At 35.4% G+C, this 27,599-nt stretch overlaps 1 protein-coding gene across 13 annotated transcripts in view; it reads left to right on the top strand.

Annotated features, from left to right (window-relative positions):
• SYNJ1 (synaptojanin 1) overlaps nucleotides 1-27,599 on the top strand; it is a 90,855-nt gene that overhangs the window by 20,160 nt on the left and 43,096 nt on the right. For 10 of the 13 annotated variants that reach the window (XM_025450053.3, XM_049104789.1, XM_025450048.3 and 7 more), the window contains exons 3-12: nucleotides 3,030-3,116; nucleotides 4,597-4,864; nucleotides 8,049-8,274; nucleotides 9,361-9,444; nucleotides 14,984-15,045; nucleotides 17,481-17,577; nucleotides 18,770-18,939; nucleotides 20,098-20,179; nucleotides 22,627-22,779; nucleotides 25,779-25,944. In XM_025450053.3, coding sequence (XP_025305838.1) covers nucleotides 3,030-3,116; nucleotides 4,597-4,864; nucleotides 8,049-8,274; nucleotides 9,361-9,444; nucleotides 14,984-15,045; nucleotides 17,481-17,577; nucleotides 18,770-18,939; nucleotides 20,098-20,179; nucleotides 22,627-22,779; nucleotides 25,779-25,944 — 1,395 coding nt within the window. The remainder of the gene's footprint in view (nucleotides 1-3,029; nucleotides 3,117-4,596; nucleotides 4,865-8,048; nucleotides 8,275-9,360; nucleotides 9,445-14,983; nucleotides 15,046-17,480; nucleotides 17,578-18,769; nucleotides 18,940-20,097; nucleotides 20,180-22,626; nucleotides 22,780-25,778; nucleotides 25,945-27,599) is intronic. The other 3 variants (XM_025450050.3, XM_025450056.3, XM_035709464.2) reach the window with 1 other exon arrangement.

Genomic DNA, 27,599 nt, shown 5'->3' with positions numbered 1-27,599 from the left:
GGTAAAGGCCTCACTGAATAATGAGCATGCTAGAGAATTATGACAGTATCAGCTAATTGAGTGATTAATTGAGTAATTTAGTTTTTGCCTGTGCTGCCAGCTAGCAGAGCACAACTCATTCCAAGGCAGAAGTGGGTTAACTAGGAAGAAGGCTTATGAGTAGATAGTCCAAAAAGAGGTATATCGGGCAAGGAAGATGAGATTGATGAAGTTTTGGAATATAGGTGAAGTTTGGTGGGGTGAGGTCCGGAGCCAACGACCAGGAAAGAATTCTTGAGACGTCTTTGGTGCAAAATGGTGGGGTTTTTTGTTTGTTTGTTTGAAGATTTTATTTATTCATTCATGAGAGACACACAGAGAGAGAGGCAGAGACAGGCGTTCCAAATGGTGGTTTTATTAAAGCACGGGGACAGGACCTGTGGGCCGGAAGAGCTGCTGCCCCGGCTTGTGAGGAGTGACTGATCATATACCTGAGAGTTGGGAGGGGCATACTGTCCAAGGAATTCTGGAAGCAAGGTTTCCAGAATCTTGAAGGGCCTAGCTATTGTTGGGAAAAGGTCTTTTATTACCATCTAATAAAACCTTAGTCATGAGACCCTTCAGAGGTATATCGGTGTGCCATGTGCTTGGGGGATGATTGCCAATATGTATCTTGGGGGGGGGTGTTTAGAGATAAAGGAGGTTTCTAAAGGAATTTTTATATGTTAAAGTAGACTTACAGGATCCTGGGGGTCGGGCTAAGATTGCCTTCTGCCCTCAGCAAAGTATTAACATCCATTGAGGCAGTTGAGTCAGTAGAGGAATGTCCCTCTACCTGCTTCAAGACTTTTCAGTGTGCTGCCCTGGGCTTGTGCTTTGTCCTCAGATAGTCCTCTGTTCCCTCATCATTTCCCCCCCTGAACAATTAGAACCCTGGAGAAGAGCTTGGGGGCAAAGGAAAAGTTCTCTAATACAAAGTACTAAGGAATATTAGGCAAAGTAGTAGGCTGAGAAGATAGCCCTTTTGTTGGCTGTAAATAAAGATTGACAAGTTGGAAGGCATTAAGGATCTGATAATATGCTTTCCTTTTCTTTTCTTTAAGATTTTATGTGTTTATTAGAGGGAGAGAAAGAACACAAACCAGGGATAGGGGCAGAGGGAGATGGAGAAGCAGGCTCCCCACTGAGCAGGGAGAAGAGTGGAGCTCTACTCTGGGCTTGATCCCAGGACCCTGAGATCCTGATCTAGGCAAAGGCAGACGCTTAACCTACTGAGCCGTCCAGGGGCCCCATAACATACTTTTCTAATGTGGAACACATACTGTTGCCAAACTGTATTATAATTCTGTATTGTAGATGAATGAGGAAAGGAGAAAGGGGTCAGGCACAAGAGATTAGGGTAAATAAGGAATGAACCAGTCAGTCAGGAGGTGAGTTGGGGAGTGTGGAATACAGAGTGGAAGGGGAGAACAGTAAAGAAGGAAAGAAATAGAAGAGAAAGGACAGAATGAGAAAGAGGATCACACCTTTCTGGATTTGTAGACTTTAGAATTATTTGGAATTGTCCATTGAGTTACAAATTATGGCTTAAATTTCTTCGGGTGTTTTTGGTAAATTTTTTAATATTTGCTAAGAACTGGGAAGAGTTTTCCTTTAAAGTTTCAGGATTTGTTTTTGTTTTTCAACAGAGTAACCATAACACCTGACCTAGGGATATTATTCTGTGGATTGTATTCATCAGCAAGATAACATTAACTTGATAGCAGAAGAAATGAATCAAGACAAAGGTGCAACTGAAGATATCCGTTCCTCTGCTAAACTCTGCAGTCAAGCGTTGCTGTTAGCTTTTATCATTTAAACATTTGTCATCTTCTATGTTTCAAGCACTATTCTAAATGTCAGGGATAAAAGGATGCATAGGACAACATTATTGCCTTCAAGGATTGGGCTGGTTAATGGGAAAGAGAAGTGATGGGTCTATATAAAATGTTTTGACAACATGAAGAGGGAGCTCTGTGAAAGAAGTGTGCCTGTAGAGGTTAGAGAAAGGTTTCCAGAAAGTAACTTTGTGTGATGTTTACATAAGGTGGTCAGGTAGAGCCTTGTAGACAGAAAGCTAGATTGCTGTGCAAAGGTGCAGGAATGTAAAAGAGTGCTTTGGGGGCAATTAGGGACAGTTTAATGTGATGAGAGCATAGAAGGGGGGGCGGAAGGAGGGGGAAAGTAATTGAAAAATGAAGCAGAAAGAGGAGGTTGAGGCCACATTCTGAAAGATTGCTGGTGAAGGAGTTGGATGTTGTCTACTAGAGGTGTGATAACACAGGGCAGTGCTGGTAGTAGACATGGGCAAACAGGTGAGTGGGACAGAGAAGATTCAAAAACAATCTCCAAATAAATAAAATCTTTTAAAAAAAGGGGGGGGAATGCCTGGGTGGCTCAGTCAGTGGTTGAGCGTGTGCCTTCGCCTCAGGGTGTGATCCCAGAGGTCCGGGATCGAGTCCCGCATCCGGCGCCCTGCGTGGAGCCTGCTTCTCTCTCTCTGCCTCTCTCTGTGTGTCTCTCATGAATAAATAAATAAAATCTTTAAAAACAAAAAAGTCTCCAAAACATGAGTATTATTTAGGGCAGTACTTCAGATCATTGGGAGAGGCTGGATTTATTCATCAGTGGTGCTGGAAAAATTTGTTGACTCTTTGAGAAGGACAATTAAGTTACTAGCTGAGGAAATATTTTATTTGATATATTTATATTAAGAATATCAGGTTTAGGGATGCCTGGGTGGCTCAGTAGGTTAAGCATCTGACTCCTGATCCCAGTTCAGGTCTAGATCTCCAAGTCATGAATTCAAGCCCTGCATTGGGCTCCACACTGTGCATGGAGCCTACTTAAAAAAAAAAAAAAAAAAATATATATATATATATATATATATACACACACACACACACACACACACATATATATGTATATATATATATGTATGTATGTTGTATTTAGATTTTTGTTTGAAACTCTGGCTTTATAACTAAATAACCCTGGAACTTTTTTTGTAGCATCTGCAGAAAAAGAGGCAATCAAGGGTACATACTCCAAAGTACTGGATGCATATGGACTTTTAGGTGTTTTACGATTAAATCTTGGTAAGTTTATTATTCAGTATAATTAATAATCTTTTTTATCTCTATTAATTCTAAGGATTTGAGAGATTGCTTATATATCATTTCATATTCCATATTTGAGCTAAAAGCATGGTAACATCTTTTAAACCCTAATTATGCTAATCTTGGGAAAATGTCAGTTGAAAAGGCATGTGACATACTCAAGCTGTTGTGATTTTAAGTTTCAGAGACATTATCCTATATGAACACTTTAAGATTGGTATCAGTTGTTAAAAGAGAAAATCAGGGCATTGTCTTTTTTTGTTTGTTCCAGTGCTTTAAAAAAAGACATCTTAGAACCACACTGATTGCTCTGGTTTATAGTAGAAAGGACATCTGCTTTGTATTTAAAAGGTCACAGCTTGAGTCCATCCCTGCCACTTAATGTCACCGCAGGCTGCAGAGTAACCCTTGTGACTGCGTAGCTGGAAGTGTGGCCCAAGGCCTGGTACCAGTCTGTGAACCATTTTGTTATTGGTATGTGATGAGATAAGGAGCTTGCACCATCATGCAAATCAACACATGGCTCCCTTGGTTGATAGAGTCTTACTATGCAAAAAAAGTCAGCTAAACTGAACAGTGAATTTAGTGAGGTAATTGATTTCCATTCGGGAACATGCACCTTTCTCACTGTGACAGTCCATGGGCCAAACTTTGAGGAGGACTGGTGTAAAGTGGAGATTTGTCATTTGTTATGAATCTATCACATGTAAAGCACTGTGCCTAGGTGCTTAGCTAATACTGCCTCAGGTAACCCTCACAGTCCAGTGAGGTTTATTTTAATCCTGGTTTGTGAGGGAGTGTATCTCAGGTTGGTTCTGTTAGCACACTAAAGTTGGTCTAGATAATAAGTGGCAGAGCCAAGATTCAGGGCCACTTCTGCCTGTCAAAGTACACCACCACTGAATTTCGCCTTCATGCTAATTTCATGGGATTTTTGCCAAAATTAGTGAAAATATCTATGAAAGTTTTTGTAAACCAAATTGCTTTATAAATTGTTATCAAGGGCTTTCTGTTCATATGTCGACAACAGCAGCTCACATTTATATTTTTTCCATTTCTTTGAACTGTGCTATTTACAAAGAGCTCCCACATTTATTGTCTTATGTGGATTTCCTGACAAACATAAAGGAAAGATGGGGAAGATAACATATAGATTATTTTTTTACTTGATAAATTTTTTAATATCAGATTAATCAAAGGAATAATTTCATCAATGTGAGATTATTCTGTTAATGTTTAAATGGTTCATGGATCTAAATGTGTTTAATCAAGGATTTTTTTCAACTTTTGCAAAAATCCAGTTGTAAATGTAAACATGTCCATGTCAGTTTAAAATAAGCATGCTGTCAGATTTTAAAAGTTGGAAACATGACAAGAAAGTTGGAGGAAATTTTGAATAACTTGAAAAATATTGGGAATTCAGGGACTTTTCATCCGATGAATTCTTTGGTTTTTGCAGGTGATACCATGTTACATTATCTGGTTTTAGTCACTGGATGTATGTCTGTTGGAAAAATTCAAGAATCTGAAGTTTTCCGAGTTACTTCTACTGAATTCATATCACTACGAATTGATTCTTCAGAAGAGGATCGCATTTCAGAAGTGCGAAAAGTTTTGAATTCAGGAAACTTTTATTTTGCATGGTCTGCATCTGGAATCAGTTTAGATCTAAGTCTTAATGCACATCGTAGCATGCAAGAACACACAACTGATAATAGATTTTTCTGGTGAGTTTGTGTTAACGTTTTTTCCCTTGGTAATCATGTGCTTGCTGTGCAATAGTTTGGTGATTTGGTGCATAGTGTGTTCATCAGTTATTTCCAAAGATAGCAAGGATGGGCATTGCTGATTGAGCACCCCACTGTCTCCTGCTCCAGAATCCTCAGCAGAGCATAGCAGGCAGCCAGTGTCAGCTTATTGAAGTTCCCATGTGACATGCAACCCATTTGCTCTGCCCAATCTAAACTGACCTTTCGTTTCTGAAATATATTTAAGATATTTATTTTAAAATTAAGAATGAATTAGTTGTAATCAAGTTGTGATACTCATATTTACTGTTCATAGTTTTGAGATCTTGTTTCTGGCAGTACTGTTTTTCTTTTTTCTTTTTCTTTTTTTTTTTAGTACTGTTTTTCTAAGACAGCATTGCCTCATTTTTTTTTTTTAATTTTTTATTTATTTATGATAGTCACAGAGAGAGAGAGAGAGAGGCAGAGACACAGGCAGAGGGAGAAGCTGGCTCCATGCACCGGGAGTCTGATGTGGGATTCGATCCCGGGTCTCCACGATCGTGCCCTGGGCCAAAGGCAGGCGCCAAACCGCTGCGCCACCCAGGGATCCCCTCATTTTTAATTTAAAGGTAATAGGTGCATAATCTTGATTTAAGAGCAATGGACTGTGAAGAAGTGATATGCTAGGATAAAGGTTAGTACTATAATAAAGTAAGACTTAAGTAGGTAATGGATATTTCATGATTATGCATAAACTGTACTATAGTATGCACAAAGGTAAGCACATGTAACTATAATTAGTGCTGCTTTATTGGAGCTGACCAGTTTTCTAGGATATTGCTTCTCTTGTCCACAGTCAGCATTGCTGTGGGCATTTTCCCCTAACATCATGTAGTAATTATATTTCATTATGTTTGCACGTTCTAAGACCGCAGTCCAGGACTCTCTGCCCTTGGGTCTCCCTCAGTAGGTCAGATTCAAGGTGTTCTGGATATTTTCTTTTCCTCCCACTTGCACCATCTACCTATAGTCCTTGAGTGGCCCGTTTAGTCTGACCTATCTGTCTTGGGTGTCAGAGGGCTCAAAGTCAACAAAACCTTAGGATAAGAAACAAACTTTAGAGGAAGCTTTTTAGCTAATGTGCAAGTTTTTTTTGGCCCAGCATAGTAATACAGAGGAGAAACGAGGCAGAATGAAAAAAAGACTCCAGCATCCTAGAGACTTGGAACCTCACAAAGGAGGAGACAATGAAGGGCTGGGAAGGAATGGTTAATAGGGCAATTAAGTGGGCCTAGAGGTCAGCCCCACACTTTTTCTGATGGAAGAGACATGGAAATCCCTGAAAAGTTAAGGTGGCGCAGATGGGCAGGGCAGCTGCCCTGACTTTTTTCTCCCCACTCTGGTCATTCTAACCCCAAATATCTTAGATTAAGAGATAAAAATTTTCTTGCCAATAATTAGAAGTTTAAGCAGGTGTGGATGCATTGGCTCCAATGATCAGCAGTTAAGCACATTTGCTAAGTTTAACCAGTAGGAGTAATTTATTTATTTATTTCATTTACTTAAGGGTGGAGGTGGCAACAGTTTACCTAACAGACTGAAGGGGTTTATTGAATAGGAGACAGGTTGAACAAAAGGGAGACTAAAACACCAAAAATGAGTTTTGGTAATTTTACGCTTTCTACAATTTTTCCAAGGATTGGCATTCTTGAGCTTCACCTTGCATAGAAAAATGAAAGCTTTATGAATGTATTATGCATACTCTTGTAGCTTAGTAGAAATATTTTCCAGGATACAGCCAAGTAAGTTTTGTTTCCAGAGTCACAAACACCTATCACAAAAACTCCACTCATTTATTCCTTTGGAGATTTGAAGCTGCGGCCAGTTGAGAGTTGTTTATGAATTTAAATAGAATTAAGACAGCAATTCATTGACAGCAAAGAGAAATGAAAACTGATGGTAGAGAGAGAAACTACCTGAACAAATACATAGGATCCCACTTGTATTTAAATGGAGACAGGTATATTGCTTATACCTCTGCCATGACATGGGACTCTCTATGGTATCTGGACATACTGGATCACAGTCATTTGAACTTCACCTCAGATCAGTATAGGCAATAGTAGAGTATGGAGGCTTATGTCATATTTTGAAAATACTTAATGGCCATTGGATTGAGTGTTAGTCTAATAGTAATCTCACCATTCACTTACGTAGATGGTTTATCAGAACTACACATGCCCACCAGCTGTCTTAGCTCTACCATCACCTATACCCTGAGGAGGAGGGCTGGGCAGCTGCTGGTCTAGCAGTAGTGCTGTGTATTAATGAGACTAAGACAGCGAGATAGTGCAGAGTACTTAAGAAAAATTTCTACCTAAAACAGGGGAGTTTTAAAACTTGAGAACCAAGCTTCAGTATTATAGAAAATTCACTTTTATGAGACTCCTGGTTCTCTGAAAAGCCAGCCAGTAAGTTTTTCTGCACAACAATATATTTCCTTTGGTGATAAATTGGTCAGGATATTCCATATGCATTCTTTGGAGGGCTAGAGTCCAGTATAGAGCCCAGAAGAGGCAGTCAGCAGGATCAGAAGGTAGCCAACCTGGCAGGATTCCAGCCCCTATCCCTGCTTTAGCCATAGTGACTCAGCTCTGGTGAGTTTCCTACTCATTGGGCTTCTGTATGTTTATTTTAATAAAACTTTTTGCTCTGAAAAAATTTGAAAACGAGGCCCCCACTAAACCATTCAGAGTAATGGAAAAATCTAGACATGTATTAATATGGTAGCTACTAGTTCAGTTGGCTATTTAGAGCCTTATTAAAGTCAAACGTTAAGAGTAGAGCTTTATAAAGTGGGGTGGGAGTATTTGTATGAAATCCTTTTTTGGGGGAAAGTTAGGTTATATATACATTATATGAAAAGACAACAGAATGGAGCACAGATACTACAAACATAAAAGATATGTTTCTTTTCTTTGAACCATAGATCATATGCCGGAGGATCACATTTTATAGCCTCATCTTTTGATTCCTAGCATGGTAAATGTAAATGAATTGACTTATTTGTAGGGCCTTTTAATTGAATGACATTAAATTAATGTTTCAGGAGCACTGTTTTAAAACTTATGCTGTGTTATCTGGTACTCAGTAAGCTAATGAGTTATTTTTTTTCTGCTAGGAATCAGTCTTTGCATTTGCATCTCAAGCACTATGGTGTGAATTGTGATGACTGGTTATTACGCCTCATGTGTGGGGGAGTAGAAATCAGAACAATTTATGCTGCTCATAAGCAGGCAAAGGCTTGCCTCATTTCCAGACTCAGCTGTGAACGAGCTGGGACCAGGTTTAATGTCCGAGGAACAAATGATGATGGTCACGTTGCTAATTTTGTAGAAACAGAACAGGTACATGGTGTTTTATATTGCTTGATTCATGTATTAGAAGAGAGGCTCAGAAAATAATAGATCCATAGATTTCTACTGGATTCAAAACTCCTTTTCACATCTGTAATGTCATTTTGTGGTTGTTCTTGGCTGCTTACTAGCCTTAAGAAAGACTTCCCTAAGACAAACTTATTTATAAACAAACTTCGGTATGACTCTTCAAATGAGTAACAAGATTTTTACTAATTAGCATGATGTCAGTGCTATACGTTTTGGTATTGAATTTAAAAATCCTCAATTAGAGAGCTAGATAATTTAATAAAATGTTTTCTTGTGTGAAATTAAATAAAAAATAAATAAATAAAAAAAATTAAATCAAGCCCAGCTCTTAAAGGTAGATATATATACCAACTAAAAGTAAGTTATGACATTTGCAGTCAGAGAAAGACAGATACCATATGATTTCACTCATATGTGGGATTTAAGAAACAAAACAAAAAAAGAAACAAACAAACAAAAGTACTCTTAAATACAGAGAACAAATTGGTGGTTGCCAGAGGGGAGGTGGGGGAGTGGGGATGGATGAAATAGATGAAGGAGATTAAGAGTACACTTATCTTGATGAGCACTAAGAAATGTATAGAATTGTTCAATCATTATATCATATGCCTGAGACTAATATAACACTGTTCATTATATTTGAATTAAAAACATTTTTTTTGGCTCTGAAACTATATTATTGTACATTCAGGCCTCCCCCCAGCCCAACTCAGTACTTCAAATTAGTTTTAGAAAATATAAAAAGCTAAAGAAAAAAAATAAATATAAAAGTATGTGTGTAAAATATTGAGATTCAGAAGGCATTCTAAAAGTGATTTTTATGCTTATATTTTTACTATTTTTTTGGTTAATTTATGGAAAAACTATCACTAGTTAAGAGAAAAATCACACTTATTTGGTGGCCTTTTCTGGATATTTTGTTAGGACAATTAGATGTGAGTTGGTTATAAGATAAAACTAGCATGCAAGAGATGTTAGTATATTTGTCTTTGTAATGTAGAGGTAGTAACTTTGTGGAAATATTTTATATGTTATTTTTCTCTGTAGGTTGTATACTTAGATGACTCTGTTTCTTCTTTCATACAAATCCGGGGATCCGTTCCTTTGTTCTGGGAGCAACCAGGGTTGCAGGTATCTGTACAACATTGTTTTGTCTTGTGTTTTCTCTTGAATGTTTTCTAACCTCTCAGGGTAGTTCATTACTTCATTAGTTAGTTATTCAGTTTAGTAATATTAGCTAGATACACAAATGAGGGTCTAAATACAAGCATTCTTGGAATTGTCTTAGATATTTTTGTTTAATATTCTTTCAGATGTCCATAGAAATTCAACTGCTGTTTTTAATATTAAAATTTTAATGTTTCCATAGCACGTTGATATTTAGTGTTTCATATTTACTATCTCTGTATCTTTATATAACAATTTTGCCCCTTTAGGTAGGAGAATGTAGTAGTTAAAAAGGCATCTGAAACGAGACTTCTCAGTTTGGATCCTTACTCTGCCACTACTAGCTGTGTGTTCATGGGCAAGTGGTTTAACCCCTCTGTGTCTCAATTTGCTTATCTGTAAAATGGGAATGATAATATTAGTAGTTCCTCTTCATAGGGTTGTAAAGATAAAATGAAAAATATTAAAACCAGTGCTTGGTACCCACAGGCAACACTGTTGTAAGGGTTAGCTATTGTCGTAATCAGTAATATATCTGATACTGAAATTTTACTTTATGATTTGTAGGGACCAATCATCTGTAGTATGTTCTTTGGTTTGCTTCCTGATGGTTTCTTTTTAATTTTGTTGATATAAATATCTAATCTTTAAAATAAAAGATTTTTTTCATGTAAGTTCATAACATTAGATTGCCCATAATAGCGTGATTTTGCATTTTATTTTTATTACAAAATATTTAGTCCCTAAAGTATACATTATTTTCATTTTAGGCTTCTAGTGTGTATTGTCTAGTAAGTTTTATGCCTTAGCCTATAGTACTAAGAAAATGGACAGAAAAAAATCTTGCTTCCTTTTAGCTCACAGCTTCCTTTTAGCTCACATTTTAGGATGGCTGTTATGGAGAATGATTGCAGGCCAATTGAACCTTTGCAATACTGCAATTTATATAAGACAGGCCAAGAATTAACAAGGATTAAAAGCAGTTACAATTCCTGAGTTCTTGTCAAGAATTTTAACTTATGCAGGTTTTCTCTTTGGCATGTAGGGATAACTTAAGTAGATATATCTCTCGCCAAGTCTCTTTTGGGAAAGAATCCCAACCCTATTCCACTTCCTCTAAACCTTTGTGATCAGCGATGGGTGTTTAGAATATTCAAGAACATTCCTAAAGCCTTGTTTTGATGCAAGGTGAATGCTTTTGCTTTAGAGACAGAGGAGTATAAGAAATGGTAGTGATCTATTTATGGGCTCTGTATTTGCCACTCTCTGTGATATTTTATTAGAAGCTCAGAATTACAGTGTTTGACCATTCAAGATGGTCGGATGTTGAGTAGTCACATTGATGGATGAGGCTACCCTCCTCCCTCCTGCTGTGATCTGTGGCTGGCCCACACAGTTTCTGTCTGGCTAATGTCATCTTGTTTATGGGCTGAGAACTGTGGATTTTTAAATCATGCATTTCTTGATAGAAATAATAATTTTTAAGACGTTGAAACAGTCCAGCAGTTCTACTAAATTGTCATGGAGCTGGCCTATTGTCTTGAGTTGAGGACTAAGTGATTCTCAATTATTTAGCTTAGTAGTTTTTAAAGTCAGCCTTTTATGGAACAGAAATGGATTATTTTTATAAGTATCTTTTACAGAAAAACATTCTCCCCATCATTCTAAGAATTGGTAATAGAGGAATGAAAATATTTTATCAATTTTTAAAAACTGAAAAATAGACATTAATTTTTAAAAATAAAAAAATGCCAAGTCCCCAAATTTATTTTCCCTTAGAAGACAAAGAACGGCTTTTGACAGAGACTGGTTGAAAACGATTGTTAGGTATCCTGTGTATTCTCAAGACGGGAATTAATTTTGGGGTTCCTTGAAGTCAGTGTTACCTAGTGAGATGTCCCACTTCAGAAGGCACGGGCAGAGAATCCTTAGGAGTTGTTCCTTGACTTGCCTTTTATCCTCCACAGTTAATTCCTCAGAGGTTTTTTAATTGTAAGATTTTGAAGGAATCACCTGAAATGATTAAATACAAATTCATGGCCTCAACTTCACATCAGCTGAAATATGAAATAGAGCCTCTTGGAATGGGGCCAGCAATATGTATTTTTAACCAGGTTCCCTACCATTCACATTTGAGAACTTCTGTGTACATGATGCTATTCTGCTATTCTTTAAGCATCTCTAAGGTCTGTTGACCTTCAAGCAGCTCCAAGCCTATCTGTTCCAACAGCCAGTCCTGAACCAGCAAAGGTAGCCTGCCCTGTGACACTTAGCCCAGCGTTCTCCTAGGCACTGGGACTCTCCCTTTCTTTCAGTTCCCACTGCTATCATCCCAGTTAGGGTCTTCTCATTTCTTCTTGCCCAGAAGACTCTCACAGTTTTCTAACTGGTCTCCTCCCAGCTCTCTGGCACTTTTCCCGGCTTTTGATATATTATGTTCATCAGATCTACAAGATGCCCTTTTCTTCACAATCTGTCTTCCTCTGCTTTCCTCTACCTATCTAACCTCATGCCTTCCTGTCTTCTAACAGGTGTCCTTTGCTCCCCAAATAAAGTTGTCATCCTTCAATATAGGCCATTCAGATCTCCTTGAATGGAGTCAGTCCCCCCTCCACACTGATCTCTTCATTAAATACTTAATACTTCCCCGATGTATATTATTCTATACTGGGTGTATAGTGTTGTATACTATGAGAGATTCAAAGACTGTACTGATGCTTCAGAGAGAGCTTACCATCTGTTTGGAGAGGCAGGCCTTTTATAGAAAAAGCAAATGTCAGTATGAATTAGAGGAATTATAGGAGTTGTCATAAGGTGCTACACAAGTAAGAATGATATTTTAAGTGGTAGCAACTCATTCATTTTACTTATGACTTTGTTTCTTTGAAATTATTTAACATTTACAATTTACACTGTTACTCTGACAGTATGTTCTAGCTTAAATTAGCCTTAAAAGATGGTAAACATCATCAGATCTATGTCTAGTATTGAGTGTGCAACGATTTTTGGTCGAATTGAAGTTTTAGAAATACATGAACATGAAGCAATAATATTGATGGAAAATGATGTCCCATACCATCCAATTAAATGTTTTTTTAAAAAATATCTTTGATACAACTTTTTTAAAAAATTGGATAAATTTGTGCTTATTTTAAGCCTTAAAACTTTCTGGAGTACTACTTTTATCATAATTAATATAAGAGCTCTTTTATTATAGAATTTTTTTAGGCAATTGTCCTAAAACTTTAGTAATAAAATCAATCTAGTTTAACCAATATATTACTATTAGAGTATGATGTGTGGCTAGTTGTGTGTTATAGCAGGATGATGGGGAACAACCCCAGCCATTGCTTGAAAAACAGAACTTGTATTTTGTTTTACCTTCCTGACAGTTGGCAGTACTGTTCAAGATAAATATTAATCAATAGACAAAATGCTAAGTCTTGGATTTTTACAGAGTTATAGGCAATTACCTGAGAGTACTCCAATGAAGAGGTATCGACTTCTGCTGAATTTTCTTCAGTCTAAAATGCTTAATGTCCTGGGGTACACATCTTTCAAATTTTAAAATTTTCATGAAGACTACTAAGCACTATAAAGTAAAATTGAATATAGGCATAACATTAGGCTAATCTATTTCTTATTGAAAAGAAAAAACAAAGGGCATGTGGGTGGCTCAGTGGTTGAACGTCTGCCTTTGGCTCAGGTCGTGAACCCTTGGTCCTGGCATCCCCCGGTCCTGGGGTTCAGTCCCGCATCAGCCTCCCCACAGGGAGCCTGCTTCTCCCTCTGCCTATGTGTCTGCCTCTCTCTCTGTGCCTCTCATGAGTAAATTTTAAAAATCTTTAAAAAAAGAAAAAACATTAAAGAGAGGATACTGATTATCAGGAGAGTTAGTAGGTTGTCTTGCTTATCAGGAGAGAAGAATGATGAATGAATAATACTGTTAATTTAATTTTCAAATTGGATGAGCGTGTTAGAATTTATTTTCTGATTTTATCCATTGAACTGCATGACTGATTTGGTAGCCTTCTTCCCATGCCCCTTTATTATTGATTGATTGATTTTTTATTAGAGTTCGATTTGCCAATATATAGCATAACACCCAGTGCTCATCCCTTCCACTGCCCACCTCAGTGCCCATCACCCAGTTACCCCAACCCACCGCCCACCTCCCCTTCCACTACCCCTTGTTCGTTTCCCAGAGTTAGGAGTCTCTCATGTTCCGTCACCCTCACTGATATTTCCCACTCATTTTCTCTCCTTTCCCCTTTATTCCCTTTCACTATTTTTTATATTCCCCAAATGAATGAGACGATATAATGTTTGTCCTTCTCCGATCGACTTACTTCATTCAGCATAATACCCTCCAGTTCCATCCACATGAAGCAAATGCTGGGTATTTGTTGTTTCTAATGTTCCCATGCCCCTTTAAAGTCACTTTGTCCAGATTAGGGAGAATGAATTCTGGGGAACTTTGATCTCAGAGCTTCAGAGGGAGATGTTTAAAAGTGAAGCTCAGGGAAATAATCTGGTGTTACTTTTATATTTCGTCTTGGCATCTCTTGTATCTTTCTTAATTTTGTCTCATCTTTCTGCTACTCTCCTTTGTGAGAACAGAAAAACTGTAACAAAACAGAAAGGCAGATATTTTCCATTTTGTTTAATTCTCTTAACCCATATTTTCTGATTCTGTGTGTGTGTGTGTGACTGTGAGACTGCCTTGGAAAGCCAGTTTTTCCAGGTACAGTATTGTTTTTAATTTGTTGACTTGATGTAGGTGAAGTGAATAAAGCATTTAGTGTAACAAAGAAATTTGTAGACCTTGTACTTGTAGTCAGCTTGGAAGAGTAGGAATTTAGTTCAGAAGACCTAAATTCCCATGTGAATTGTTTTTTGGAATTCTGTTGACCTAAGAGGACAAGTTATTTCACTTGTCTGAATTTCAGTTTTTTTATTGCCCAAATGGCAGTAATATGTTAACTTACACAGGGCATATAGTTTGAGTTTTAAAAAAGATAATGTATATGAAAGACCTCTTAAAAATATCTTTCATAAGTAAAAATTCTTGTTATTTTGTAAGTGTTTTATAACTTCTTTTTTTTTTATAACATCATGTTTTTTTTTGTTTTTGTTTTTGTTTTTTTAAGATTTACTTATTTGAGAAAGAGAGAGGGCAGACAAGCTAGGGAGAAAAGAGGGAGAAAGAGACTCCCCACTGAGCAGGGAGCCCGATACAGCTTGGTCCCAGGATTCTGGGATCATGACCTAAGCCAAAGGCAGATGCTTAACCAACTGAACCACTCAGGTGCCCGAGAAGTCATGTTTTTAAAAATAAAGGAAAAGGAAACCCTTTGAATTTTTTTAAACAATAATATGAATGAAAATCAATTATTCAATTTACTGTTGTATGTTCAGCAAATGAATTACTACATATTATGAACAGTTTTCCTTTGTCTACATGTTGGCTTCTAGTATAATTAAATGTATTTCTCTTGTGTAGGTGGGATCTCATCGTGTTCGTATGTCAAGGGGATTTGAAGCCAATGCACCTGCTTTTGATAGGTAAAACTGATTATTTTTACATAATGCTATAAGTTTTGATTAAAAGTGTTGTTAAACAGCAAATCTAGTTATTATATTTTACTGATTCATTTCAGCTTGCTTTGGCTGTAAGTAGAATTTTTTCTGACTACTAATTTAATCAGAAGAAAGTGATACCCAGTTTTGGACTTCTGGGGTTGGTACCACTAGGTTGTGGTCTTGATCTCCTGGCCTTAAAGCCACGTCTTTGGATGTGCTGTCTGATAGGGTAGCCACTAGCCACGTATAGCAATTGAGCACATGAAATTCAATTTGAGATGTACTGTAAGTATAAAATACAAACTAGGTTTCAGAGACTTAGAGCACAGCAACTTCTTTGACCTCAGCCACGGCAGCTTCTTGCTAGACATGTCTCCAAAGCAAGAGAAACAAAAGCAAAAATGAACTATTGGGACTTCATCCAAATAGCTTTTGCACAGCAAGGAAAATAGTCATCAAAACTAAAAGGCAACCTACAGGATGGGAGAAAATATTTGTAAATGACTTCTCAGTTAAAGGGCTAGTATCCAAAATATGTAAAGAACTTATCAACCTCAACATCTCCAAAACAAAAAATCCAGTCAAGAAATGAGCAGAATACATGAACAGACATTTCTCCAAAGAAGACATACGAATGGCTAATAGACACATGAAAAAATGCTCAAAATCACTCATCAGGGAAATACAAATCAACACCACAATGAGATACCATCTCACACCAGTCAGAATGGCTAAAATTAACTCAGAAAACAACAGATGTTGGTGAGGATGCAGAGAAGGGGGAACCCTCTTACATAGTTGGTGGGAATGCAAACTGGTACAGCCACTCTGGAAGACAGTGTGGAGGTTCCTCAAAAAGTTAAAAATGGAACTTCCCTACAACCCAGCAATTGCACTACTAGGTATTTATCCGAAGGATACAAACATAGTGATTCAAAGGAGCACATGCATCCCAGTGTTTATAGCAGCAATGTCCACAATAGCCGAACTATGGAAAGAGCCCAGATGCCCATCAACAGATGAATGGATAAAAAAGGTGTGATGATTATATTTATATATATTACATATATATAAAAAATATAAATATATGTTATATGTATATATACTTGGTAACATATATATATATATTAGTCATCCAAAAAATGAAATCTTACCATTTGCAGTGATATGTATGAAACTAGAGGGTATTATGCTAAGTGAAATAAGTCAGTCAGAGAAAAATACCAAATGATTTCACTGGTGGAATTTAAGAAACAAAACTGATTAACATAGAGGGAGAGAAGGAAAAATAAGATGAAAACAGAGAGGGAGGCAAACTATAAGAGACTCTTAACTCTAGGGAACAAACTGAGGTTTGCTGGAGGGGGGTGAGTAGGGAGATGGGGTAACTGGGTGATGGGCATTAAGGAGGGCATTTGATGGTAATGAGCACTGGGTGTTATATGTAACTGATGAGTCACTGAATTCTACCCCTGAAAGTAATACTTACACTATATGTTAACTAAATTGAATTTAAATTTTAAAAATATTTTAAAAAATGCAAAATGTAAAATATCTTATTAATATATTACATATTGAAATGATATTTTAGCTATATTGGGTTAAATAAAAAAATATAAATTATTTTCATTGTTTATTTTTGCTTTTCTTAATGTACCTTCTAGAAAATTTAAAATTATGTTTGTAATTATGTCTGTTCCTGTTATATTTCCTTAGGATGGCATTGCTCTATAGCACCTGGAATGATTAGAAGCTAGAGAGAAAAAACCCCTCATATTTGGGGCCTATTTTTCTTAAGACTAGAACTGTTAAGGAGATCTCCCTGAATACCCATGGGGTATGTGATGTCCTCACATATGAGGTGCAACCCTCCTAAGTGGCTGCCATCCCCAAGTTGGATGGCTTGTATTCTCTGTGCTTGTCTGGCACCAGCCTCACATGTTGAAGAGGGTGGGTCCAGCAGCTCCAGCACAGGTGGAAGTCTCAGCATTGATGAATCAGAGGAAATGGGCATTAACTGAATTTTCATAAATTCAGAGTTTTGAGAAGAATGATTTGGTGCAATGAATTTGTATCCAGTTTTGCCAATTCTAGGAGTTTAGAAAACTGCCTTGAAGTTTCTATTTAATGGATTTCTGATTGTCCAAAAAAAAAAAAAAAAAAAAATTAGCTTACAGGCCCCTGTGCTCAGTAGATTAAATATCTGCTTTTCACTCTGTCATGATCCTAGGGTCCTGGGATTGAGCTCCACCTCTGGCTCAATGCTCAGTGGGGAGTCTCCTCCCTCTCTCTCTCTCTGGTGCTCCTCCTGTTTGTGTACTCATTCTCTCTCTCTTCTCTCTGTCAAATAAATAAAATCTTTTTTAAAAATTAAGCTTATCACTTGATACATGCTTATTTCTTTTTTTCTTTAATAGGCATTTTAGAACACTTAAGAATTTATATGGTAAACAAATAATAGTAAATTTGCTTGGATCTAAGGAAGGTGAACATATGCTAAGTAAGGCTTTCCAGGTAGGCATGATCATTTTTTCTTCTGTTCTGGCCCACAGACATATAGAACAATATTTAAAAATAATATAATACAATAATGAAATTACTTTCTAGAAAAAGACTGGGTACTTGTTGGAACCATTACCTCTTTGGGCTACTAAGAAACAGTCTTGTATAATGTTGCTGAAATTGGGATATGGAAAGCTTTCAAAGCAATTGAAGCTGTTTTCTGAAATATGCTTATTTATGCTGTGGAGAAGCAGAAGAATATCCTCCCCTCTGAAAAATATTCATCTGTCACTGATAAAAAGATACCAGGCAGTTTCCTCCTTCATCTGTTCATTGCCTTGCCTATTTCTTAGAAACCATCGTCATTGTTTTAAACCTGAAATGAAATGGTGAATAATGCATTTGTATAACTGCAAGGCTATGCCTTCTTGTATTGATGAGAGAAAACCTGAGAATTTCGAGTAAAAAAGAATCCAAAGATATGTCCAACTTCTTTTTTTTTATATGTCCAACTTCTAAAACCAAAGTATTCTTCATAAATACTTATTGAATCAATAATGAATTAATGTAAATAATGGTGTAATAAAATTGTAAGCTTAAAAATGGTTTGAGAGTATTTTCTGAAGTTCAATCTAATGAAGTCTGGAAGTAACTTAATTATGTGACTGTTCTGTTTTAAGTTTGTGAAATAAATATTGTTAATAAACAGATTATACTTGAGAGAATGACTTAAAACACTTGAATGATATTATAAAAAATGAATTTTTAAGTCTTTAATAGGTTTTGTCTGAAATCAGTTACTTTATTTTGAGATTCTATAACAGATACATTGTAAAAAATGAAGTGCTAGGGTTAGAAATAATTTTTAATTTTCTAAACCAGATGAGAATATTATTTAAGTTCTCTGATGTTAATTATGTCACCTCATCTCTCGGGGGCAATGTGTGAGCTTTTACAAAAAAGATGTTATTGGATATCAGCAAGTAATTTTCCATTTTACTGCTAGTATTGATGCAAGCTTTGTGTGCGATCAGGGAGGTTTCGAGGGACAATGCTGAGCTTTAAATTTAAAATGTAAGGTTCCAAAAATAAAAATAAAATAAATAAAAATAAAAAAATAAAATGTAAGGTTCTGTTTTAATGTTACTTGGTAAGGTCATATTTAGTTAACATTTAGATGAGTATTTGCCTTTTTTACTTTCAGAGTCATTTGAAAGCTTCTGAACACGTTGCTGATATCCACATGGTGAATTTTGACTATCATCAAATGGTTAAAGGAGGAAAGGCAGAAAAATTGCATAGTGTTCTTAAACCTCAAGTCCAAAAGTTTGTAGATTATGGATTTTTTTATTTCAATGGAAGTGAAGTCCAAAGGTTTGCTCTATTTCTCTTTTCTTTGAGTTGGCACTGGTTATTGTAAAAGTTATTCTTAACATTGAACTTTTAAATTTTCTTTATATCAAAGTTTATAATAAAATAAAATATTATACTTGATTTTTAGGCTTGTTTTTCTTTACAGTTGAACAAGTAATATTAATAATAGCTTATATTATTGGGCACATATTATGAGCCAGGTAGTGTACGTAGTCTTTACATCTATTTATAGCAACAATTGTAGGAGTAGGTACTATATTATCTCCATTTACATTTGAGGCGACTGAGGCATAGGCAATAATTTGCCCAAATCACAAAGCTAAGAAGTGTTAGAGCTAGGATTATCTGGCTCCAGACCTCATGCTCTGAGAGGTATTCCCACTTCTCTCTTTAAACTAATCTTTTAATATTTCTTTTTTTTTTTTAACTGCAAGCTGCAATTTTATTAACACTATTTTTCTCTTAAACCAAGTTCATCATGCTGACATTCCCAGTGTTGGGAGGCACAGATACCATTAACCATCTTCATTATTTCTTCACCTCAGTAAGGACGTTTAAAAATGCCAATAGAAGTGAAAGACATTGCTTATTGTCTGCTTTAGTATAATTTAAATCTTCAGTTTTTTATTATGAAGTAGAGGAGGAAAATAAGTATTGAAAAAATTAAGATCAGAGTATAGGATGAGGTAAACTTTAGTGGATAAAGCTCAAACTTTCATTTTTTTTCAATTTGTGAAATATTTAGCATCAATGCCATAGAAATTGTAAAGGTCAGTAGAGAGAACAGATCGTAGGTTTTTAAATTTTCTTCCATAAATATTTATCTTTTATGTGCAAAGAGCTATGGGATTATAAATCTGAATACATATTTAGCTCCTGACTACTGACCTAATTAAAAATAAGTGGGTGTAGATAAAACAGATATGTGAAAAAGAATATATGACAGAAGATGACTGGTTGTAGAATCTAGATGGTGGGTATTATAGATGTTTGCTGTAAAATTCCTTCATCTTTTTTGTGTGTTTGAAATTGTGGTAATAAAAAGTTGGGGATAGAAAGTAGATGCTATATTTTAATCACCTTAGTTTTTCTCATTTTGTTTTAGCTTCATTATTTTTGTTTGAAACTAGCTGTTAAACTTTACTGAATTTGTTGCAGATGCCAGAGTGGTACTGTTCGAACAAACTGCTTGGACTGTCTTGATAGAACAAATAGTGTGCAGGCATTCCTTGGCTTAGAGGTAAAAAAAAAAAAAAAAAGTTGAAATGTATGTATGTATGTGACTTGTATCAAAAGCCTCTTTTCTTTCAATGTTCTTGTAATATTCATGTTTCTTACTGGTTTTCATAAAATGAAATTATGCTTCAGTAAAGGCGTTTCTTCTCTTACTGGGTTCCCCCCCCCCAAAAAAAAAATTCCTTTTCATTTAAATAATTCCCTTACTTGTTTCAAATACTCTTTTTAGATAGGTGATATTTCACTGTATTGTTCCCTCACTTTCCCTTAAAAACTGCTATTTATACTATTCCAATAATTACTTCTTTTGCCTTTTGGAAGAATAAAATATATATAGATATGGGTATATACACACACACACACACACACACAATGTTTATATATTGGCCTTTGTTCTTTGTGTAATTTCTTCAGAATTGGGGAGGATCTTTTCCACATGTGCAAATCTATCGGATTATAGTTTTGAGAGTCTGTAACCCAGTACAATTTGCATGGTATTCAAATCAGTAGCTACAAAAACCAGGATCAGTGAAAATGTCTTTGTTAGTGAGAATGAAAGTGAATGAGACTCGGCTTCTGTAACCGTCTTTGTTTAAAACTTTTTTCCTTTACCACCTATGCTATTCAGTCTAATATAGTCTCAACTATATGACAAACTTACAATGCTGAGCTTTCTAAGTCTTTCCTGTTATGCAGCAATAGGGGTCATAAGGCTGCCGTTGGGTCTTCATTTACTTACATAGGAACTTAGCATCGTTCTCAAATACTATAAAAACAGGAATAGGAAATAACATGTTCTTACTTCTTTTAGATAATGATCTTAAATTTGGCCAGGACATTGGTTAATTAGTTATTTTGCAGCTGAGGTCCTTTCTATCTCAAAAAGCAGAACACAGGGTGTAGAGTTCTTCTGCATTTCTTCTCTGCTACAGAAATGCAGCCTTATGTAGCTAAATGAATTTTACTGTTTTGCCTTTTTAAAAACTCTATCATTGAGTCTTATCATTATAGTTTATATAGAAAATATGACAGAGACAAGAAAAGTGAAAAGCTTTTGGTCATTTGAATGGCATTTACCACATGGCTTGGATTTGTTTTGAGTTGTGTTTTTAAGTGGCTGAATATGTTTATTTAAAAGTCTTCATGAAACGTATAACAAGTATTAGTTCTCAGAATCTGAGTTAGGTGACTATCCACTGTTGGTAGTTAGGTGTGAGAGTGTACTCCCTCTAAAATAGCAATTGGTTGCCTGGTTACGAAATTTACTGCTAGTAGGCAAAGCCAAACTAGGAGTGAAAGTTAGTTTTTCCTTGAAGAGAGGGACCCATAAATGATAAAGGAGGTCCTGGAGGCTAATATTGTTTTCTTCACACTAATGAAGAACAGCTCTGGATCAGTCCTTAGGTAATCAAATGAACCTAGTTTAGTGGTTTTTTTTATATTATTTTAGTTTTTTTTAATCTCTCTATAAATATGGATAATCGTGATACTTATAGATAAAAAGAAACACAAACGGGAAGGAGGTAAGTAAAAACACAAGGCATAAAATATGACTGGATTCCAAATAAAACATAGACTGGGTGAGAATTATGCATTGCTTTGACTGTCAGAGGCCAAAGTTCATACAAAGACCAATGACTCTTCTAAACACGTTTATTGTTATCTATGATGAAGGAGTTGTGGTAGCCTAAAGACCATACATTCTTGCATGATGTATTTCCCCTCTAGTTTCCCTTTATAGACTTTGCCAATATAGATTTTATGCATTAAATCAGACGGTCATGACTTTATTCAGAAATAGGACTAATTTATTTAATTCTGTGACAGTTCAAGAGCAACTCTACTTTTCTCATAATTTCCTGATTTTAATCACCCAAATGTGTAGAAACCAATCCAAAAAATAAAGAAAATTAGTTATTTCTATATATATTTAAATAACCTAGGTAGATATTTTCTGTGCCCTATTGCATGCAGTTGAATAATCAGTTCTTTTAGTGAACAAGGTAAGCCAGTCTGATTTATAGAGGCATTCTAATAAGGTTAATTTTTTTTAATAAGGTTAATTTTATCATTTAACCAGAAAGAAGTTCTTATTGCTATATGGGAATATTAAGGTACTTGTAAGCTTCACTGATGTGATATTTACTTTAAAATTGAAATGGTGAGACAGAACACAGCTTGGTAAACTGGTAGATTTTCAGAATCTAGTCCCATGTAGTGCTATAAACTATAAATTTTGATTCTTGTAGTTCTTAAAAAGTCACATCACAATGTATTAATATACTTATAAAAGTTTCTTCTTTGGGTGGTGGGATGGGGTGACTGGGTGACGGGCACTGAGGGGGGCATTTGAAGGGATGAGCACTGGGTATTATATGTTGGCAACTCGAACTTCAATTAAAAAAATAATAAAATAAATTAAAAAAATAAAAGTTTCTCTTGCTGTTTTAGATGCTAGCTAAACAGCTGGAAGCTCTCGGCTTGGCTGAAAAGCCTCAGTTGGTGACTCGCTTTCAAGAAGTTTTTCGGTCAATGTGGTCTGTGAATGGTGATTCCATCAGTAAGATATACGCAGGGACTGGAGCTCTTGAAGGAAAGGCTAAGGTAGATATAGATTTATCATAATGTTATAAAATGTCTTTATTTTCCTTTTAATAAGCTTTTAAATCATCTCTTTTTAAATTAATAATTGGTGGCGCCTGGGTGGCTCAGTTGGTTAAGCGATCAAATCTGGGTTTTGGCTCAGGTCATGATCGTATAGGTCCTGAGATCCAACACACACACCCCTCCTTGTAGGCTCTACGCTCAAGAGGGAATCTGCTTGGGATTTTCTCCCTCTGCCCCTCCCCTGCCTACACTCTCACTCTAAAATAATTAAATCATTAAAAAATTAATTAATAGTTGGGTTTTTTAGGTATCTCTTTCAGAATTCTATTTTATCATACCTTCATATCCTCTTTAGTACTTCCTTCTGTAGCGAATACTAGTCATTGGATGGAAGAGAGTTATTTCCTTCGGTCTGGGGGGCATTACATATGTTGTATTTAGTCATTTAGTGATAATCCACTAGGCCTATGTATGTATTGCTTGAATTTTTTTCATGATTTTCCCTTACATATCTATTTTACTTTTTATGTTGTTTATTTGGATTATAAATATGACTTATTTTAACCATAGTCATCCTAATAAAGGATCCTATCACATTTGGCTTTGTGCTCCTAGCACTTGATGCAGTGCCTACTGTTTAATTAGAATTGTGACAAATTACTGGATGGATGAACAAGTCCCTTGACAATTTATGCAGCACTTACTATATGCCCAATACCTTTAGAGCTTGGTTATTAAGTTTCTATTCTTTTATTTATCTTACCTTGAAAAGGAGGCTATCAAAATGTACCGAGGTGTGAGATGGACTTACTTATAATTCAGTGCCTTATCGTTACTTTTTAATTACTGGCATTATCTACAGACCACTTTCTCTTCTAGTATTAAGGGATGTTGAAAGCATACTAGAGATATTTTTCATTATTTTATATATTTACATACTGTCTTTTTAAGCCTTCTGTTCTTGGTTGGATTTTATTAACTTTTAAATTCCTACAATTCTTCAGATTACCTCAGGTGTAGAAATAAGGAATTTATCATTTTTATAGTTCTCTAGCCTCCTCAGAACAGTACCTGAAGTTCTTTGAAAACCATTCATCATCTCTAAGTTGTTGCACTTAGTTGTTGCATCATCTCTAAGTTGTTGCATCTCTAAGTTGTTGTTGTCTTTTTTTTTTTTTTTAAGATTTGTATTTATTTATTCATGAGAGACACACAGAGAGAGGCAGAGACATAGGGAGAGGGAGAAGCAGCTCCCTGCAGGGAGCCTTATCTGGGACTTGATCCCAGGACCCCGGGATCATGACCTGAGCCAAAGGCAGACACTCAACCACTGAGCCACTCAGGCATCCCTCTAAGTCTTCTTTTAATGTCTAAATCTTTTTCCTCTTCTATGTCTCATAAAATGCCATGCCTCTCTCTGTTCAGAGGTATTGGCCTTACCTGCAAAGCTTCTTTTGTTCAACTCACAGAAGTGATTTTGTTGACATTTACAAATATTTGCTTCTTAAATGGGCCCTATTTTTTGAAAACCTGAAATTGTTAAACCTCATTTATTATTCCTTTAAAATAGAAAATATTAAGTCTTACTGTTAAAACTCGATTCTTTACAACTGTTGCTTAAAATAATCTTTTATGTTCTTCTGTCTTCTTGTTTCTGGAGTGACTAAGACTATATATATATATATATATATATATATATATATATACAGAGGTTACATATATTTTCAGTGGTCTTTTGTCTCTAACATAATAGAAATGAAGTTTCATGTATTAAATATACTAGCCTGAATTGAACTAAACTCTAACATCTGAACTGCTCTTTCTTTTCCTTTCTCTGGGTTCCTTTTGATTAATTGCCTGATAATATGAATGGTGAGTGTCTTTTCAAATAATATAATTTGTTTGTGTTGTCATGTGGAAGACATTTCAAATTACTAATCTCTAAGGAATGAAAATTATATATTACAAACACGTATTTTTCTAAAAGGCAAGAGTTTTTTTTTTTTTTCTAAACAGTCGTTAAATATGTAAGAGGGAAGGAAATCTTTATGGTAACTAACATGCTAAGTAAAATATGTATTCATTAAAAGTTATAATCAGGAAATACAGGTTTCCAGTTATGGAATGAATAAGTCATGGGAATAAAAGCTACAGTATAGGGAATATAGTCAATGGTATTGTAATAGTATTGTATAATGACAAATGGTAGGTAGCTACCCTTGTAGTGAACACAACATAGTGTATAAACTTGTCAAATCACTTTTAGACACTTACACTAATATAACATTGTGTATCAGCTGTCCTCAAAAAAGTAGCTATAATCAACTCTCTCACTGTAGGAATGGGCTTCAGTTTATTATTTTTATTATTTATATTTACATAAATAAATGACCTAAGATATAAAAACTAGTTTGCATTTAATATTTATTTATGAACTGTAATTATAAATTTCTTTTTAGACTAGTCCTTCATTCGTGTGTTCATTCAGTCTTGGTTTTAACTAATGTGAATTATTTAGGAACAATTCCAATTTTAGTTTTCTGTTAAAGTACTTTGAAGTTTTTCTGAGAGCATGTGAGTACACCATATCCTCCTTGATCTCCTCTGCTTTCACCCACCCATGCCATCCCCAATTCTGAAAGTTACAGTGTAAAAAGTAATTTTCTTGTTTTAAATAAGTACACTTCACTTTATTTCCTTTATAGTAAACAATTTTAAACATATACAGCTCTCGATGTCATTAGTGGATGGGGTTATAGTATTGAGCTTTTTTTTTCTGACATCTTTTTGTGCAGAGCTCTTACGCAAAAGGAAGAAACAATGACATCTTGAGCCATTTTAATAAGACGATATGATATTCAAAATAGAATGATTAGGTCCTTTTTATTGCAGTAAAGTCATTTAAAACTGGTTTAAAGTTTCCGAATGCCTAGTGAGTAAAATCAACACTATTTATAACAAAAATCCATGCTCTTTTTTTTTTTTTCCCCCAACAGGCTGGAAAGTTAAAAGATGGTGCTCGTTCTGTTACTAGAACGATTCAGAATAACTTCTTTGACAGCTCCAAGCAAGAGGCCATAGATGTTTTACTACTGGGAAATACTCTAAATAGTGATTTAGCTGACAAAGCTCGAGCACTTCTAACTACAGGAAGTTTGCGTGGTATGCCTACTTTATATTTTGATTACTTTATGTTGTTTATATCCCTTCTAAAAGTCCAAGAAATAAATGTAAATTTATTTACATAAATATTTTTTTAGATCAAGTTGATTAAAATAGTTATGGGAGAAGTTTCTATTAATGTAATTTTTTAAAATTGTATTCTCTAAAGGAAATTGATCTTTTTTGAAATGTTTTTATCATCAATGGTATTACTAAACTATAAAATGAGGCCCATGCATGTTTTCCTTTACAGCTGTAATTAGGGGGTATATGGTTTAAGTATTGCTATATCTAAGGCAGAATTTCATAGAATATTCACTTAGTCCTTTTAACAGGACATCTAATAACCTAATTATGTAGAAAACAAATGCTTTATTGAAAAAAAATAGTACCTATATTGGTTATTTTGCTAATTTCTAACCCCAGATTTCTATAACTTGATCTTATCTTGCTATTGTTTGAACAAGCATTAAATCATATGAATTAATAATTTAGAATATTGCTTAATATTTGACATAAATATATGGCTTTCAGGGCGGCTTTTAATCTTTGAGTCTTTTATTAAAATCAAATGAATCTGAGCTCATATCATTGAGTATGTATTTAGTATCACAGGAAAACAGCATTATTGTAGAACTAGTGAATTAACTTCCTTAATTCCATATTTTTTCTGTCTTAACTTTTCAGCACTTTGAGCATTTTTACTTCTCTGTTATCCCCAAACCAAACCTTTCCCTGTCCATGTAAGAGATATTGTTCCCCGTCAGATGATGAACTCTTGGATAATTACTTGGTCAAATAGGTTATCATGGATTCTTCCAGAATTCTGCATGGCACTGGTAGTTGATTACAGTTAGCTGGGAGACTGAGACCCTAGTAAAGCTCTAAAAAAGTCTGATCTTAGCTACCACTTTTAACTTCAGGCTTTCTTCCTGGCTCCCAGCAGTGGAGACTTGGCCAATTTGCATTTTACCACTTCTTTCCTGTGCCTACTTTGATATGGAGGCATTACTAAATAACAATTGAAAGTAAACAATTGAAGAGGAGAAGCAAGGAAGCTAAGAATTCCCAAACCTGATCATAAGTTTTTTTTTAATATCCTTGCACATTTTACTATGTGTTAAATATGCTTAAAAAGAAGTACAGTCAGTTCCGCTATAATGCTTCTGAGAATGGGAATTTGTTCCAACATGGACGCTCTACGAGGGAACATTTGGAGCATAATGTCAGTTCTGCATTATTTTATGAATGGTTTCACCTAGCAGAATTTAGAGGAGTAGAAATATACAAAGCACACATAGACTAATGCATACACTTAAAACCTTTCTCTACCTCAGTTCCCCACATGTGTTATGAGATGTACCCATTCACATCTGGTATTACCAATTACCATCCCAATTTTAGAGAACCGTCTTCCATCTTTCACAATTACAGTTGACCCTAGAACAACACAGGGCTTGAGGTGCCCACCCCTAGAGTCGAAAATCCATGTATAACTTTTGATTCCTCAAAAACTTAACTACTAATTACTTACTATGGATTATAAGCCTTACTGATAACATAAACAGTTAATTAACACGTTATATATGTTATATGTATGTTATATGTAGTATATACTGTATTCTTACAATAAAATAAGTTGGAAAAAAGAAAAC

This window comes from Canis lupus, chromosome 31 (assembly GCF_003254725.2).
Source record: "Canis lupus dingo isolate Sandy chromosome 31, ASM325472v2, whole genome shotgun sequence".
Lineage (NCBI taxonomy): Eukaryota > Metazoa > Chordata > Mammalia > Carnivora > Canidae > Canis > Canis lupus.
The sequence above is the reverse complement of the archived record's forward strand: the minus strand, read 5'-3'. Positions and strand labels throughout refer to the sequence as shown.